This window comes from Trachymyrmex cornetzi, unplaced genomic scaffold (assembly GCF_001594075.2).
Source record: "Trachymyrmex cornetzi isolate Tcor2-1 unplaced genomic scaffold, Tcor1.1 scaffold138, whole genome shotgun sequence".
NCBI classification, from domain to species: Eukaryota; Metazoa; Arthropoda; class Insecta; order Hymenoptera; family Formicidae; genus Trachymyrmex; species Trachymyrmex cornetzi.
Genome location: NW_017295960.1, coordinates 68,002 through 84,776, shown reverse-complemented (window position 1 = coordinate 84,776; position 16,775 = coordinate 68,002). Strand labels below are relative to the sequence as shown.

Sequence of the window (16,775 nt, the reverse complement as noted above, 5' to 3'; positions counted from 1 at the left end):
AACTGTAAAATTCGTTACCGTTACCAAAAAAATGTAACTTCGTTACCGTTACAGTTACCAAAGAAAAAAAGTAACGCAGTTACTAGCAAAGTTACCAAAAAAGTAACTTGTAACTGTAACTTCGTTACAAGTAACGAGTTACTTCCATTCCCTGGTACATACATATGCGCAATGTAACACTATGTATATCATTTATATATATAATAGAAGATACCTGCCTACACATATGTACATATATTATCAGATGTATCGTTGACTTTTATTCTTTAATTCTTTACTGCACCGTGCGACAACACACTCGCTAAGGCATACTCGTGCTGCTACATCTCTACGGTAGTGTGCAACCCTTTTTATCTCATTCTTGGTAATGACTTTTTTTTTCTTTTTTCCTAATTGCTACCAGAAAACAGTAACTGTAACTAGTACGCCGTGTAACCCAGTTAAGCCCATCTATTTGGAAATTAAACACTTACGTGCTCTATATATCCGAGGGAACGATCTCGGTAAACGAAACCCCCTTGTAATCGTTGCGGAAATGACTTGAAGGCGCAAGTCACGTCGGCAGTGTAATCAGCAGTGCGTATCAACGACCGATGTAATTTAATTGCGAGGATAAATTTTTCAACAGCCGCATTGCGCGCGAGCCGAGAGATTTACATTCAGGACACGGTTCATTTCTCTCCCGAGTTTTCGTGCCGAGTATATATCTAGAGTGCGGGCTCTCGTCTACTATTTATCAAGGGAGAATAGGGCAGAACGTCGTAATATCCTTCCATCGAGAGCAACGCGAGACTTAAATAAATAATCCAGAATTATAATTGCAAATACATCCCGTGATTAAACACGTAATGGATTTTTGTCCCCGATTAACTTTTTCACCGACGATTTTTACGTCGAGGGTACGTTTTTCTTCGGCAGCCAAATAATGCGCGAGCACACGGTCCTGGTCGGTATACTTTTAGAACAATGAGAAATGCGACGCGCACGTTTGGCGAATACGCTCATTTAGCAGAAAATAGCCCGGGGATTGCACGCGAACAACGCGACGAGTTCTTAGGCAAGAACAGCGGCGGCTGCGAGATATTGTGCTGCCGCGACAGAGTTGGGGATTAACCGCGAATTGCCAATTGCGACGACGACGACGACGTCGCGGAGGCAGTGTAATTAGACAGGCCTGGTACCAATTAATTATACACGGGGCTGGCGACGACGCAAAAGGCGACTTTGTCGTTCGGGGTCTCGTTATAGAGCTCCAATTTCCAGGGCGCGTTTTCACCGAAGCGAGTCCCACTTTGAACCGCATTCGTTTACCGATCGATCTCCGTGATTAACCCAACGCCGTTTGCAGACCGCCGTTTAAATATTCACACGCTAAGTGCGAGAAAAGATGATGACATTTAAAAATTTATCGGCCACGTCGCAAGATATATGTGTATGTGTATGTAAAATGTATGCAGAATATATGTGCCCGCCATAATTTATTTAGCAGTCGATATACCGGCACATGGATTACTAAGGAAGGCAGCTGCACTAGTTCTATTTTCTAAAAAAAAAAGAAAAAAAACGCTCTGTATTAATAATATAAATTTATTATTGGAAATTTATATACGATGATAATATTACGTAAGAATTTCATTATGATATAATGACAATAACAATATTTTCTGTAGGAGTTTAAAATTAGCAGCTTTGAAGTATATTTATGTGAACAGATGCTACCGATATATATATATATATATATATATATATCGGTACTCTATACGCGTGCTTTTTCTTCTCTAAAGTGGTGTTGGGTTAATCGCGACGGATCTTGGATCCATATCTCCGTGGTTAAGCATCATATGGCCGTCTCTTTATTAGTAGTACTCGGATGTTGCCGCTCTTGAAGCTCACTTCATTGGCGCCGATATCCTTACCACTTATAACGCGGGATAGATATTAGATGACTCGATAAAGAAGATGCTAGAAAGAAAGAGATAGAGAGAGAGAGAGAGGAAGAGAAAATTTGATTGACGAATAAAAAAGCAACTCTTTGAAGGGATAGTTTTACATATACATATATAAGAGAAGGGCTATTTTTACATATACATACAAATATAATTAGAGAACAAATATAAGCGTAAATGTCTATGACAATTGTTGGAGCAGAAACAATCGTAAGATCTAATTTTTATGATATTTTGTTATTTCAATAATTGTCGTAAATATTTACCAATTTATTTTTGCATACCGGCTTTAATTAGCTTTTATCTCTACTGCAAAGAGATACAGAATTTCGCGATATTGTCATCGCGAGCGAGGTAGAATTATTTTTGAAAGCTTGTTACATCCAGTTTGACTGCATTTAATTGTTTACAAGCGCCATCAGGAAGATTAACTTAATCCTTTAATGTGACTTCAAAATAGCGTACTGCATTTCATCCCCTTTATGTTAATTTCTCTATGTTGTAAACTGCAATTTATGTTTCGGAACGTGTATCTGTAGAAAAGAAATATAAAATCTAATTTATGTGTGAAACACTAATCCGGGGAAAAAGTAGGGAAGATGGCTTTCTATCGATGGCTCAAAACTCGGAATACATGAAACGATCGTTCTCCAGCAATTCACGATTGTCGCACGATTGTCCAGTAAATCTCACTGGAGCGGCAATATCCGAGACCCGCTTATTAGATTACGAGAGTTTAATGCAACTGCAATGCGCCGATTAGCAACACAAAACATTTCCTAATTTGCCCGGTGCTTAATAAAGCCCGGGTCATTTCGGTCCGAGCGACATTCCGGAAAATAGGAAATTTACTGTCAGACTTCAAAATATGGCAGTTTCTCGTTCGCTCGACTTGTTTCTACGTTCTCTACGACAATGATAAATATATATATATATACCATGCCTTGATCCTGAACGCGCGAGCTTATGTTGCCTCGTTGTGAGAATTTTGCTTCAATACGAATGAATACGAGTTTTCTGAGATTGTCATGCTTCTCTCAACAAACGTTAATGAACGCGGGATCGATGGTCTGTGACTTTTCAACAGTTCGTTAAAACCAGATGCTTCAACAATCAGCATTTAGCAAACGTCGGCGGAGCGAAAAGAATTGTATTTCAGGGCTTGTCAAAGATTTAATGGACATTCCGTTAAATCGATACGTTCTTTCTTTCATAATAGGTACGTCCACCTTTTCCCACACACCGTCACGCAACACACGCTAAGCGACTCCACCTACGTCAGACTCCCTCTTACTTTATATATTTTTCCTCTGACTTTTCAATTATCGAACTTCTCTTCCATCTTATTGATGGATATTATCCGTTACATTTGAACCATTAACTCATTTTGTAATTTGTAAACAAAAGCGATAAAGTATGTGCAGCTTTTTTTCGTTGAAAATATATCGAATACCTTTCGTACAAATAGCCAAGTTAAATTATTCGGTGTTTGCAAAATTAAGAGGTGCAAGGCATGATATATAATTTTTATAACATAAACTCGATAACTGATATGAAAATATAATCTATATTTTACACGTTTGTCTACGATGCGAAAACGCAGAAATGCTCTGTTAATAAATTCGTCTGCTATTTGCTCCTTCGTGGTATCGATTAAATCGCTCCCTTCGATCGAGCCGATGAAATATTACCGCGAATTACCGTTACATTATTGATACTTTTCCCGCTATTTAGCACAAGAAAGGTGTTCCATTGACAGTCACGAAAGACGTCAGGATTACACGCGATCGAGATCGAGAGATCTTGATTCTGGATAAAGCGGGTATAAAGAGTCGCGCGCGATTTCTGCTTCTTGAAAGTAAGATCTAGCATATACAAAATTGTGATGCGCGATCGCCGCATCTTACGCCCATTACTGATTATCTCATCGCGAAAACGACACAGACAAACACGAACATGGCAATGGGATTCTAGGATCCTCTCCTAGGTGTTTCTAATCCCCATGCCGCACGACCGCTCCGAAGACGATGACGACGACGACGACGACGAAGGTGTGCCTCGCGTGTCCGAGAGCAGCATCCACGAGAGAAGCGAAAGATGCGACAAGTCGCGACAATCAGGCTTCTGTGTCAAAGGTCGACCTCCGGTGGAGACACCTGGTCGGACCCATTACGGAGGGCGGGAACAAACGGCCGTCGAAGGCGTATAATGGCTGCGTTCAGCGGAGAAAGCAGCTTTGCAACTGTTGTAAAATTCTTCAATATGATTGCTTTATACATCCAATGAGGAATTACGGGCAAGACCAATCATATTGAAGAATTTTACAACAGTTGCAAAGCTGCTTTCTCTGCTGAACGCAGCCGATGGAACCACGATTAATTCCGATTCACTCCGAAAGCCCGCAGTAGAACGCATTTCTTTTTCCGGTATTTTGGATGTCCTCGCGGCATCCGAATGTGGAAGTTTTTTTCAGAATGTCGCCTTGCGTGCCTTGTAAAGAAACGTTCTACATTGCAAAAGTGATATCAGGAACATTACCAACCGAAAAATCACGTTTGAAATAAGTATTCTACACTGAGAAAAATGTTTGGTATTTGTAACTATAATTACATATCACTATAATTATGATTATTACTGCTTTAATAATAATAACTATATGTATATATTTTAGGTTCAGGTGGACCAATTCTCATCAATCCTACAACTTTTATTGAAATATTTTTTTCAGTAATGTATTCTCAAGATACTTTGTGTCTAAGTATCTTGAGAATACATTACTGAAAAATAGTTGAAATTACCATAAAAATGATTCAAGTGACTATAATTTTATAGTTATATTTTGGAACAACCATATTTTTTATGGTTGTCCCAAAATATAACTATAAAAAATACGTCAAAAAATATAAATATGTTGTTTATAACTATAAAATTATAGTCACTTGAATCATTTTTATGGTAATTTCAACTATTTTATGGTTATAACAGCTATAATTATATATAGTCATTTTAGATTGCCAACTATATACATTTGTTGCTATAACTATATACATAGTTACTGTTATTATTATTATTATAGCAGTAATAATCATAATTATATGTAATGATATGTAATTATAGTTACAAATACCAAACATTTTTCTCTCAGTGTAGATAGTCAAATCTTGGGATTTTACAGATTCTGTATCCGACTTGGGCCGGAATATGTTTAGCCATTTTAACTTGGACACAAATATCTCGAGAACAATGCTCGAGAATTTTTGAAAAACATGTTTCAAATAAAAGTTATAAGGCCTGAAAGGGACTCGGATGAGTATTTAGATTTTGGGTCCAGGTGGGCCAATTCTCATCAAATCCTACAACTTTTATTGAAACATTTTTTTTCAGTAATGTATTCTCAAGATGCTTTGTGTCTAAGTTAAAATGACCAAACAAGTCGGATACAGAATTCATAGAATCCCTAGAAAAGATTTGACCATCTAGGATACTTATTTCAACTCTTTCGATCGATAACGTCAATTTTCTGACACCATGTTTGCAATGTGACACGTTCCCTTGTCAGACACATCTATTTTCATGACTGTTGTTCTTTCTTCTTCTCATGAGTTTATTGTTCTACCTGTTTATGCGTCTCCTCGAATATCTCGAATAGAACGTTTGAAAAATACCCTGATATTATTCGGCTTCTTTTTAAATTCGACGGTGTCTGTATCGCTCGTCGTACGCCGGATTACACGCAAAGCGACAGCTGAAGCATTCTGCATTCGGTGTGCTACGCGTAGGCACCGAGCACATATGCACATCGACTTTATTCCTTACCTGTATTATATCTTATGGGATTTGTTTACACTTGGCGAAGCGCACGGATCAATAATCGTCGCTTTTAGCGCTGGATATTACTCCGGTTTCGCTCCTATAAGAGATCGCACAGCAAAGGATACTGTCTTATCCGCAAGTCCAAAATCGATCTTACTCCACATTAGCTCTCAAGACGAATTTTCTCCTTTTCGTTTTTTTTTCTCAAATAGTAGATCCGTAGTTTTCACACGATCCGCTAGTTATTTGCGCGAGGTATTAATCGAGCTGTGAGACAAGGAGAAGTTAACACGCTCGCTAAATCGCTGCAAGTATAGTCCGCCCCATCGCATCACCCCATGCCATTTAAATGTCGTAGCGCGTAGCGTGTTTATTTAAATTTTATATCGATCTCACGATATCTGCATATATCCAATGCTCATCTCCAAACTCTCTTACGCTTTTTTATACAACACATATTGGATCCGCGTAACGAGATATGCGACCTGTGCCTCGCGGCAAGATAATGGAAGGTCTCTCCCGTCCTCTCGGAGGAGTGTTTCAAACTGATTAAAAAGTGATATAAAACGATGATTTCAAGTGTCATCCGTAAAAAATTAATTGTCATCAGAGTACGAGCACGTGTTACGAGTGTGACACTTTATCGGGAGTTTGATTTTGGTCGTAACGATTTTTCGAAAACACGCCGAACACACCGCGTGCGGTTTGTCGCGATTTTATCGCGGGGCACAGAAGTGCACGATGATAATGCTCCGTCGTTTCGTCCATTCGCTCGGATGCGTATCGTACGATCGGCGGAAACGACGATTCGCGATTAATCCATTATTTATTAACGTTCGATCCATCGACGCGTGCGTTCGAGAGAATCGATGAGTCTCAGAATCATCTTATCACGATGCCTCTATCATTCCCGCGCCTCCTTTCCCCCCCGTCCTCTCATTCATCGATGATCCACCCACGCCGCAAATTATATTATCCCGGTAAATTAAAATGAAAGCGAAAGCGAATTAACCAAAGCGAAAAAAGAAAAGAAAGAAAAAAAAAGAAATAAGCAAAGAAAATACAAAGACCAGCGATCCTCGGTTCACGGCGACCGATTTAATTAATCGATTTCTTTTGTTCTGTTCCGGTCAACGTGTTAGATGGCCCGACAAATGTGAAGGTCAACATCTTTCTCCGCTCTATCAGCAAAATAGATGATTATAATATGGTGAGTGCAATATACAAGTAATCAACAAGGCCTACAGTCTGTATATCCTCACATATTGTGTACAATTATATTAAAACGTCACGTGTATATGATGCCGTAAGATTTGCACTTCTCTGTACTTGTATCTGTATTACGTGTATATGTATACGTATATATGCATATATATATATTATCAGTCTCGTCTCCCGCGCGCGCGCGACATCTCTGCACACGTACATACGTATTATACATGTATATGCATACTCTCGTGCGCCGCGCTGACAATGGATGTGTGCTAATCGCACCTCGTGTTGATTTTTCTCGATGTCATTAACTGTCATGTTAAGTCTATATACATATTATACAGGCCGTCCCGGCTTTATCGTGCCCGGGATCGATGCACGGAGTTTTCGGCTGAATTCAGGAGTCGGTCTCTTCTTCAAGGGAAAGAGGGGAGGAGGGTGAAACGGATTGGCGATATCGAAATCTTAATGCGAATTCTATGTCGCAAGGGAACACGACACATGGGTGATCCATCTGTTGTTTTTAATTCGACAGACTCGAATGTATTCGAACGTTGAAATTAATCGAGAGGTTTTTCGTTAAGGAGAAATCGACTTGGGATTGGCTGAAGAATCCGCGGCGACAAGGCACGGTGAAGCTGTCGCTGAAGCTCTAGATGCATACCAAAGTAGCGCAAAGATCCTCCATTTTCGACCAGTACCTCCATTTTGTATCGATAACACTAAGCGTTTATTGGACCAGGTCGAAAATGGCGGTCGAAACAGCCAATAGGAAAGTTATCGGCATTTCGGCTCGGATAAAAGGATCGCGCTACTTTGGTACATCTAGAGCTTTAGCTGTGTCGCGCCTGCAGTGTATCAGTAATTTGTCTGTTGCTGTGTAGGATGCTTTCCATTCGGTGACACAAGTCGGTGCGAGCGTCGTTCTGCCTTTCTTGACATTCAGGACGGAGTAACGAGATAGAACGACGCTTTGTGTTGACCTGCGTCACCGAGTGAAAAGCACCCGTACTGATCGTACGAACGTTCGATTGACTGTACGTTGCAACCACGTCTTTGTGCCTTGTTGGAACCTTTGGCTATAGAGAGACTGACCGACATGTGCCCGCGTGTGCGGCGAAGGACAATCGTTCGCAAGTCCAATTCAAAATGCGTTCCAAGACACGTTGCGGGGCCTCAGGTTTGCTCGCCAAACAGACGAGAGATAGTAAGCTCGATATACACGCGCATACGCACACGCACATTCACATGCACACGCACGCGTGTCTCTGCCTCGTTGATTGCAAATGCGAACGACATCTGCACGGACAGAATTATCTTTTAAAATTTACCCTGAAAATATATATATAATAGTTGCGGTACAATACAATATTTTCAAGATTTTTGCTATGCACTAACTACTAAAATTGATCAAACTTATTTTATACTTTATTATTAACGAATGTTTTATTAATGAATGAGAGAGATTTACATTAAAATTCCTCGAAATACAATGTTGTTCCAAGACTATCATATTTTCAGGGTATAAATTCTAAGAAAAAATTCTCTCCGTGTGAAGGTCGTCAACGTTAAGTGGCCCAAAGTGGAACGAGAAAGTCAAAACGATGTCAATTCGACGTCATATCGACTGATTATTGATCGAATTTATGTTGTTCTTTTTTTTATCATAATTCGGTCAATGTGATATTATTTTGACTTCTCGCTCTTCATGGGTGGGTTTCGCACGATTCCTTGGAATTCTGTGTCAAGATGAGAGTAGGCAACCGATACTCTTTAGTCGCGCGAGACTGGAGGGCGATCTTTGTTACTTACTGAAAGCTATGTATAACACATCTTTTGTCGGAGAGGGATATTTATATCCCCACGATGGGCGGAAAAATGAATACGAGCGATAAACTTCACATGAATATATACGAGCGATAAATTTCACATGGTTCAACGCATTACAGAGTTCTTGATATTACGGTAATCATTGCCATTCTTTTGTTGGTTCGCACCGATATACGTCGGACATGATTTCGGGTGGAAACTCCATCATAAATGACGTCCAGCCGAATTCTTCTCGACATCGCGATTCGGGCATTGATTTTTCTATCTCCCCAGCCGTCGCGCGGAACTCGTCGAGATAATTGGCATTCTGTTTCGACGAATCAGAGACTCGTTACGCTTCACACGCCAGCATCACACGATAAAAAAACACAAACAATATTTGTTCACGTATCCTTCTTTCTACTTTCGCTATTCGGACATCACGCGCTCGTAATCATTAAACTGGACCACGGGATAAATATTATATTCATCGGAATCGTTACACGTTGAAGCGAGGGGATAATCGCTAGCTGAAATGTCGTCCCACAAATTACATGATTTCATATGATTTCATCTGATTACAAATAATTTTTTTTACTACGTATGAAGTCATTTCGTATGATATATGATTTCATTTAATACTACACGGAGAAAATGTTATATTAAGTTTTAATACAATTTTAAATTACACTTTACTATGTCTTGTATTTTCGATAGACTCTCACAACATGATTCCGACTTAACTTTTACTATGATAATACTAATTTTTGTCACATAAATAAAGTAATTATTTTGTTAAGCCGTATTCTAACATGAAAACAGGTAATTTTTACTATGGTACGCAAACAGGATTTGCTAGATATATTTGATTTTGTAATAAAAAATTTTTACTATAAAAAAGTGTAAAAATTACGTTATATTATTGTTTTTAAAAAAATAACTATAGCATTTGAACTTATAATTTACATGAAGACCGCAGCTACTACTACATTATAGTAATTCTAAATATAAAATTTTCTCCGCGTATACAACGATTTTTCGTGGCTGCGTATGTCATTATCGGATTATACATAGAAATTTCATATGAACTTTATAACGATTTCGACTCGGATTAAGTGATTATCAAAATTAAATATTATAATAAGCTCAATTATTAAAAATTCAAATAAAAATACAGGAAATTACGAGCCAAAATAATATATTTATAAAAATAAAAGTCGCTGATGTACAATGGTTATTAACGTGCATAATTGAAATTCGCGTATAATAAAATTGAAATTAAATTAAAGCCGCAGCACAGACTTTTACATAACGCATAGTGCGTAGGCGAATCAACTAATCAGAATCTTTCCTTTCCTCCCATTCCATAGAAAAGAAGAATTTCGATTGATTGATTCCCTTATGCACTATGCATTATGTGTTATGCAAGAGCGTGTTTTGCGGCCTTTACAATAACCGGCTCAAATAATAAAATTACAACATATACAGAAAGCGACTATCCCCTCGCGTTGAAGGTATTGCAAGAAAAAAAAATCGGTCGTTCAATTTTAGGCCCTGCAAGAATTCGTCCCTTTCTGTGGTCTTTCTTCGTCTTCTTCTTCCGCTTCTCTCTCTCTCTCTCTCTCTCTCTCTCTCTCTCTGTCTCTTTTTCTTCATTTCTTTCCTTTATTTTTTTCATTCTGTATCACGTTCTTATAAGTACGGGCACGTTCGGCATCGTTTATTCTGACAAATATTTGTCGACTGAATGAGCAGATCGCTGCGCTTAGGAACAAATCTAAGAGGGGGATGGAAGGGAAATTCGCGTGGGAATAATGCGGCTGTTAGAATTTTCATTGCGAGCGAATATATCGAAGACGGTAACGGCGAGACGAGGATATAAGCGCGTCAAGACGGAAGATCGTAACCCGTTCTCCGTAAAGAGCGCACGAAGAAAGCGCATTGTGTATGCGCATCGTTTAAGCGGCGTCTACGGTGAGATTTTAGGGCGTAAAACTCAAGCTTAAGCCTTAAAAGCTATAAGAAATTGACTAGTCAGTCAAGTGTGAGAAGAATAATCGACTATGGCCGGTACTTTCATAGTCGATTCTTATTTCAAGACCGTCTTAAGTAATGTTTCGAAACGCTAATACGACCCTCTGATTGGTTCGTGACACCTCAAGACAGAATTTAAGACGGTCTCGAATATAAGAACTGATTATGAACACCGGCCTAAGATTGGTCAGTTTCTTACGATTTAAGGCATAAACCTCAAATTTCACGTCTCAAGATCTTAAGCCTTAAGCTTTAAGCCATAAGAAATTGACCCATCAGTCAAGTGTGAGGAGAATAATCGGCTGTGATTGGTCAGTTTCTTACGGCTTAGGACTTAAAGCTCAAGTTTCACGCTTTAAAATCTCATTGTAGACGCCGCGTGACAAAATTTAACACCTGAGGCTGCTCATCGGCGAGGAAAACGGAATACGGACGAATCGTCGAGCAAGCTCGAGATTGGCAGTATTGGCCCCGAAATCTCGTGGAACCCTCTGTGACCTAAACAAAACTTCGAAACAATGCCTGACGACGGCGAGTCGGAAGTTCCCGATCGAAGTTAAAAATCCTGAAGGGAGCTTCTCCGACGTGATCAAATTAGTAGAGCAAATTTGTGTGAAGACGTGATGTGGAAACTTTTAACTTTAATTGAATTTGCTTTCCGGCCATATATATGTATATATATATACACAATGTATATCCCATCTAATCTTTCACCTAACAATAATGTATTCTTTATATTTCAATATTTCTCTTTCGCGGTTCATTCTTGACATTCATAATCATCGAGTTAATTGTAGAATTACATTTGTTGTAACGATGTAAAAAAAAATGAGAGAGATCAATTTTAATAACAACTGTTAAATATTATACGCCGTTCTTTACGATATGAGCGTGTTAAAAAGAGATAAAAGTCAGAGCAATAATGACACGGTCCATAGAGGGTTCGCGAGCGTTACTTTCCGCGACACATCCCACTATCCCATTGCCATCAGGACAATTGCCGGAACAACAGAGAGTGACGATATATAATACTTTCTTACTCGCTAAAAACGACCCGTTTCGCAAGGGGGATCGAGAGAGACTCGACTCGACCAATTAGCCTTTTGTCGCCTCGCGATAATCGAGTTGTGCTTCCCTACCCCGTGTAAGTGCATCTGCACTCCAAACACGTTTAAATATCTCGTGCGATTTCCCAAGGGGGGGGGGGGGGAGGGACAGTAACAAATCGTCGTTTCCGCGTTAATTACGGACGACGCGAGAAAAAGGAGCGCTCGTTTCGTCGAGCGGCCGGCTTAAACGGCAAATATATCGCCCTAAGTGCGCGTAACTCGAGAATTTTGCCCGTAAGAAAGGTAGAGGTAGCGATGACTGTCGTTCGTTAAAAGGTAGGAGCCAGGGAAAAATTACGAGCCAGCTGTTAACCGCGCGCAACAGCTTCCGGTAAGCAACGGTATAGCCTGAAATATCGGGGGCTGTCTTTATCTTACCGTCCGCAGGATCGTTTTCCGACGTAAATTCGAGGGCTGCATTGCGGTTACTCTCCCCATTTTTCTCTTCCCCCCTTTTTTTAAATATATAGAACACCTTGATGATTTTTTGGATGTTTTGCATTTGTCATTGTGTAGCATAAAATTGAGATATTGACTGTGTGCTAGATCTTATACGTCAGGATTATGTATGAAATCCCCCTCGACGTGTTGTCGCTGTGTTATTTGGTATTTATTGTATATAATTTTATGTCATCGTCGTAAGTACACTCGATGATACGACACATTCGATTATTCGTTATTCCACGTATATATATGTATATATATGACATATATATATATATATATATGACGTAATATTATTTTTAAAAGTGTTTAATGGGTTGCAAAAAATATGTATATATATCTGTTCTCTAATGATCGCACATATTTGTTTCGTTTCATACAATTTATGATTCAAGCAGTTGGCTTAGAAAGGCGATTTAGGTCTCCACGAAGATGTTACCGCAAGAACATTGCGATGATTTACTAGTAATTTCTATCCTCCACTTTAATCAAATCGAGTGTGAAAAAGTCTCCCCGCCAATGGCAATTTCTTCCGTCGGTGTCATAGAATTTTCGTGCAAGGTGCATATATTTGAGAGAACAACTCGATTTCCCGTTCGAAATCTCCCTCCGACACACGATAGACGAATCTCCATAACGTCGTTTTATGCGCACAAGATATATATTTTTCATACATACGGATACAAAAGCGACGATCGCTTTTATCTCGAGAGATGCGAAAATCGCGAGTGCATGTCGTATAATCGCGGTAGTATTGCGCACGATACCTGTCCCAAGGAAATCTCGTCGTTCGCGTTACACGGGAAGGAATAAGTACCTCGAAGTACAAACGGGCATCCACGCAAACGCGTTTAGCGTACTTTATTTCTCTGTGAGTGATGTATTATACTAGAAAAGAAAAAAAAAAGACGCGCGTTGTACAAAAAAAAAAAAAGAAAAAATTAAAGAAAAGGAAAAATAGAACGAACGAAAGCTCGAAAAGAGGGTGACCGGTAAATCCTCCGTTTGGCGGTATGCTTTTCAATTTTTCAGAACAACTTTCCGCCGATATTAGATGCGTTGCGAATACGGCCGAGTCGCTAAAAAGTTAACGACGGAACAAAACCATCGGACGAGTTAGAAGCGGAGGAGAGCGGAGATGAGCGAAACACACACGAGTGTGAGCTCTGGCACACTTTAAAGTGAAAACTAATACCGCAAGCCGACAGGGAAAAAGAAGTTAGATGAAAAAAAAAAAAAAAAGAAGGAGAAGGGCCAACGGGATGTTTTTTCACGTTAAAAAACATTTGTAGAGTGAAACTGCACTGCACCGGGCGTGGAGGATAGACGAAAATTGGCGGTCGGTAGGTCGAGGGAAACAAGGAGGAAGGAAGAAAGTATTTAAAAGGAAAAAAAAAAGGAAGGGAAAAAAATGTGTATTTGCGAAAGCACTCCCTTTTACCCCCTTCTGAAATAGGAAACAGGGCACACGCAGGACTTCGCACGCCGGCGCAGAAATGGCACGCAGGCGAGCTGGTGAACACGAGAACCCCGTGAGCGAAACTGCATGCGTTTCTTTTTTTACACCGCTAACAGATTGCGCAATAGTGCCCGAGACATTTCTGGCATTTGATCTGATTACATCTGGTAGGTCCTCGGTGTTCGCTTTTGCATGGCCCTTGACCCCCCACCGTCCCCCCCATCTCCTTGGCTGCGCCAGTGTTATTCGGAGCATTTGACGACAGATCGGCTATTGATGTCCCTGTCGATGGCTTGCAACGCCCTCGAGTCGCATGATCGCTTCACCGCGGAAAAACGTCCCCGGACGCGTTTCGATAATTCATTCCGATCCAGGAATTTTCGTCTTCCCGGGACGCTTTTCCCACCGCCACCGATATATAACATATCTCCGGTCTTCTGTTCCATATTTCTCGACACACACATTACCAAGTGATAGATAGTCGTCACGGATTGACGCGTGTTGTACGTCGCTCAGGTGCAACTTGATGAAATGACGTCCTTCCACCTAAATGCATCAGTTCGATCCGTGACGAGTTAACTTATCGACATGCGCGATTACGCCAAGGCAGATTAATGTCGCAGATGTGGATCAATAGGCACGAATGTTACTGACCTCGTTAATCTACCGCGATTAAAATCTCTTTCCGAAACATTAAATTTACATAAATTTTTATGTCTCGCTGTAATTCGATCGTTTTATTATGCGACGCAAAATATAATTCGTGTGATATGATATCAGACTTCTTTTTTTTAAGAAAAATTAAATGAAAGCTACAACTATGTTCAATTGCTAAAACGATGTCAAAATATTCGACCTATTCGAGAATACAGCTCTTAACATAAAATTGAAATTCATACCTGTGTACTAATGATCACTTCTTTTTTATGGTAAGAATATATATATTGACAACCAGTTTGGCGTTGCACGTTCCAGAGTGACGATAATATTACCTGCAGATAGAAAGAAATTCTCTTTGTGTTACGAAGTGTTTGAATAATTGCTTTTTATAGGTGCGAGATTTTTATCGAATAATATGTATCTATATATAAAGATGAAAGAAAAAGATTAAATTTTTTTTTAATTCAACTCTCTCTTTTATGTTTTATTAGATTTTACGTGTCGCATTGAAATGTTATACCGGTACTCGTTCTCGAGAACTGATCATTATTGAATTAAAAATACAATTGTAATTATAATTAAAACTCTTCATTAAATGCGGAGTTATCATTTACGCCAAGTTATTTTCTTCATTCTCTTCACAAAGACTTCATTGCTATTATAAATACTATTTGATTCGAGATGAATTTAGACTTCTGTTACTGTTTATTTCTTTACGCACGTTCTTTACGTTTCTTACGAAACTTTATAATTAGAGAGACTATCGCTTACTAAGAAGAGAAAGGAATAATTCTTTACATTACTCGCTGCCATAACGCGCGACGCTGTTTAATCACATTTATTCTTCTTCTCTCCAGGAATACTCCGTACAATTAACATTTCGGGAACAATGGATGGATGAAAGATTACGGTTTAATGACTTTGGAGGTACGTAAAGTTCACAATAGTATTTTATAACTGATTTTCAGTTTGAAATTTCTACGCTTCCAGTATTGATGTTTCAACGCTGATAAAAGCCGTGATGCGATAAAACCGGAGCAACGATAATATAACAGTCATGCAATGCGTGTACAATGCCGTGTCATATAAATACAAGAATAATAGTTTTAAAGATAGAATATATATTCCCTGTAACTGCACAGGTTGCAGTATGGAAAAAAATTCAAAAGTCCGATCAAAGTTCATCCTTCCTTTATTTTCCATAAATGCCAAAGTATCTTCGTGCAGCAACATCACAAACGCGATATTTTGCGGTCAAACGGGAAAAGTTCGGACGCACAAAGAGCGTTTATACCTACACTTTTTTTCATATTGCAATTATATCGTGCCCCAAAGGGCGAGTCGTAACATTTTATTCGCTCGTGCTGGTCGTTACGCAAATTTAATAGCGGGCTATTTTTATCTCCCTTTTGCAAATTGTCGCTGATATTCGCGCTTTCTCCTTACTGAATGAACGCTAACGAGCGATACCGTATTCCGTTAACGTACGCCTATTTTTCACGAGTATACCCACTGTTCTTGTTGTACGTTGCAGGTAAACTTAAATATTTAACTCTGACGGAGGCTAGCCGCGTCTGGATGCCAGATTTGTTCTTCTCGAACGAAAAGGAAGGTCATTTCCACAACATCATTATGCCGAACGTATACATACGAATTTTCCCGCATGGCTCGGTTCTTTATAGCATACGGTGAGTACCAACGTGATTATGGATGTAATCGATGTGCGGCGAATGCAGAGTCAGCTTAATCAGCGAGATTGCGCAATTTTTCACAAAGGATTATTGATGTCGTCTCTGTTCTCCTTTTTTTTTCTCTCCTCTGCGAATATTGTTTGAGGGCGCTTATATGAAATCCAAATTAAAATTGTTCAACAAATACCTAGATGGGAATTTATTATTCATTACACTCTCACATTTCATCCTCGTGATAATCAAATGTCGCAAAATTCACTCCGCTAAAGTACACATCGGATATCTATACCTTGCGTACCGTGCCGGATGACGAAACACAAGCGTGTGTTTGTGTAACCAGTGCGAATTGGATTCTTACTTCCACAGGCATTAAATATATAAACTATCCTTATTTTTCTCTTTCCCTGACGCAGGATATCCTTGACGCTCTCGTGTCCCATGAATTTGAAACTGTATCCCCTGGATCGACAAACTTGCTCACTTCGTATGGCGAGTTGTAAGTAATTTCGACGACTCGATAAACTTCGTTTTTCCGTCCCATTTAGCTAGATTAACACTCCGAAATAAATATTTTTTCACTAAACATTGTCGAAGTTAA

General features: G+C 39.4%; 1 protein-coding gene across 11 annotated transcripts in view; it reads left to right on the top strand.

The window, feature by feature from the left end:
• The window catches only part of GluClalpha (glycine receptor alpha 1), a 75,201-nt gene that overhangs the window by 54,814 nt on the left and 3,612 nt on the right, over positions 1–16,775 (top strand). For 10 of the 11 annotated variants that reach the window (XM_018522750.1, XM_018522749.1, XM_018522751.1 and 7 more), the window contains 3 exons: positions 15,344–15,413; positions 16,021–16,174; positions 16,591–16,673. In XM_018522750.1, the coding sequence (XP_018378252.1) occupies positions 15,344–15,413; positions 16,021–16,174; positions 16,591–16,673 (307 nt within the window). Of the gene's footprint in view, positions 1–5,570; positions 6,970–15,343; positions 15,414–16,020; positions 16,175–16,590; positions 16,674–16,775 lie in introns of those variants that run through there. The other variant, XM_018522753.1, reaches the window with a different exon arrangement.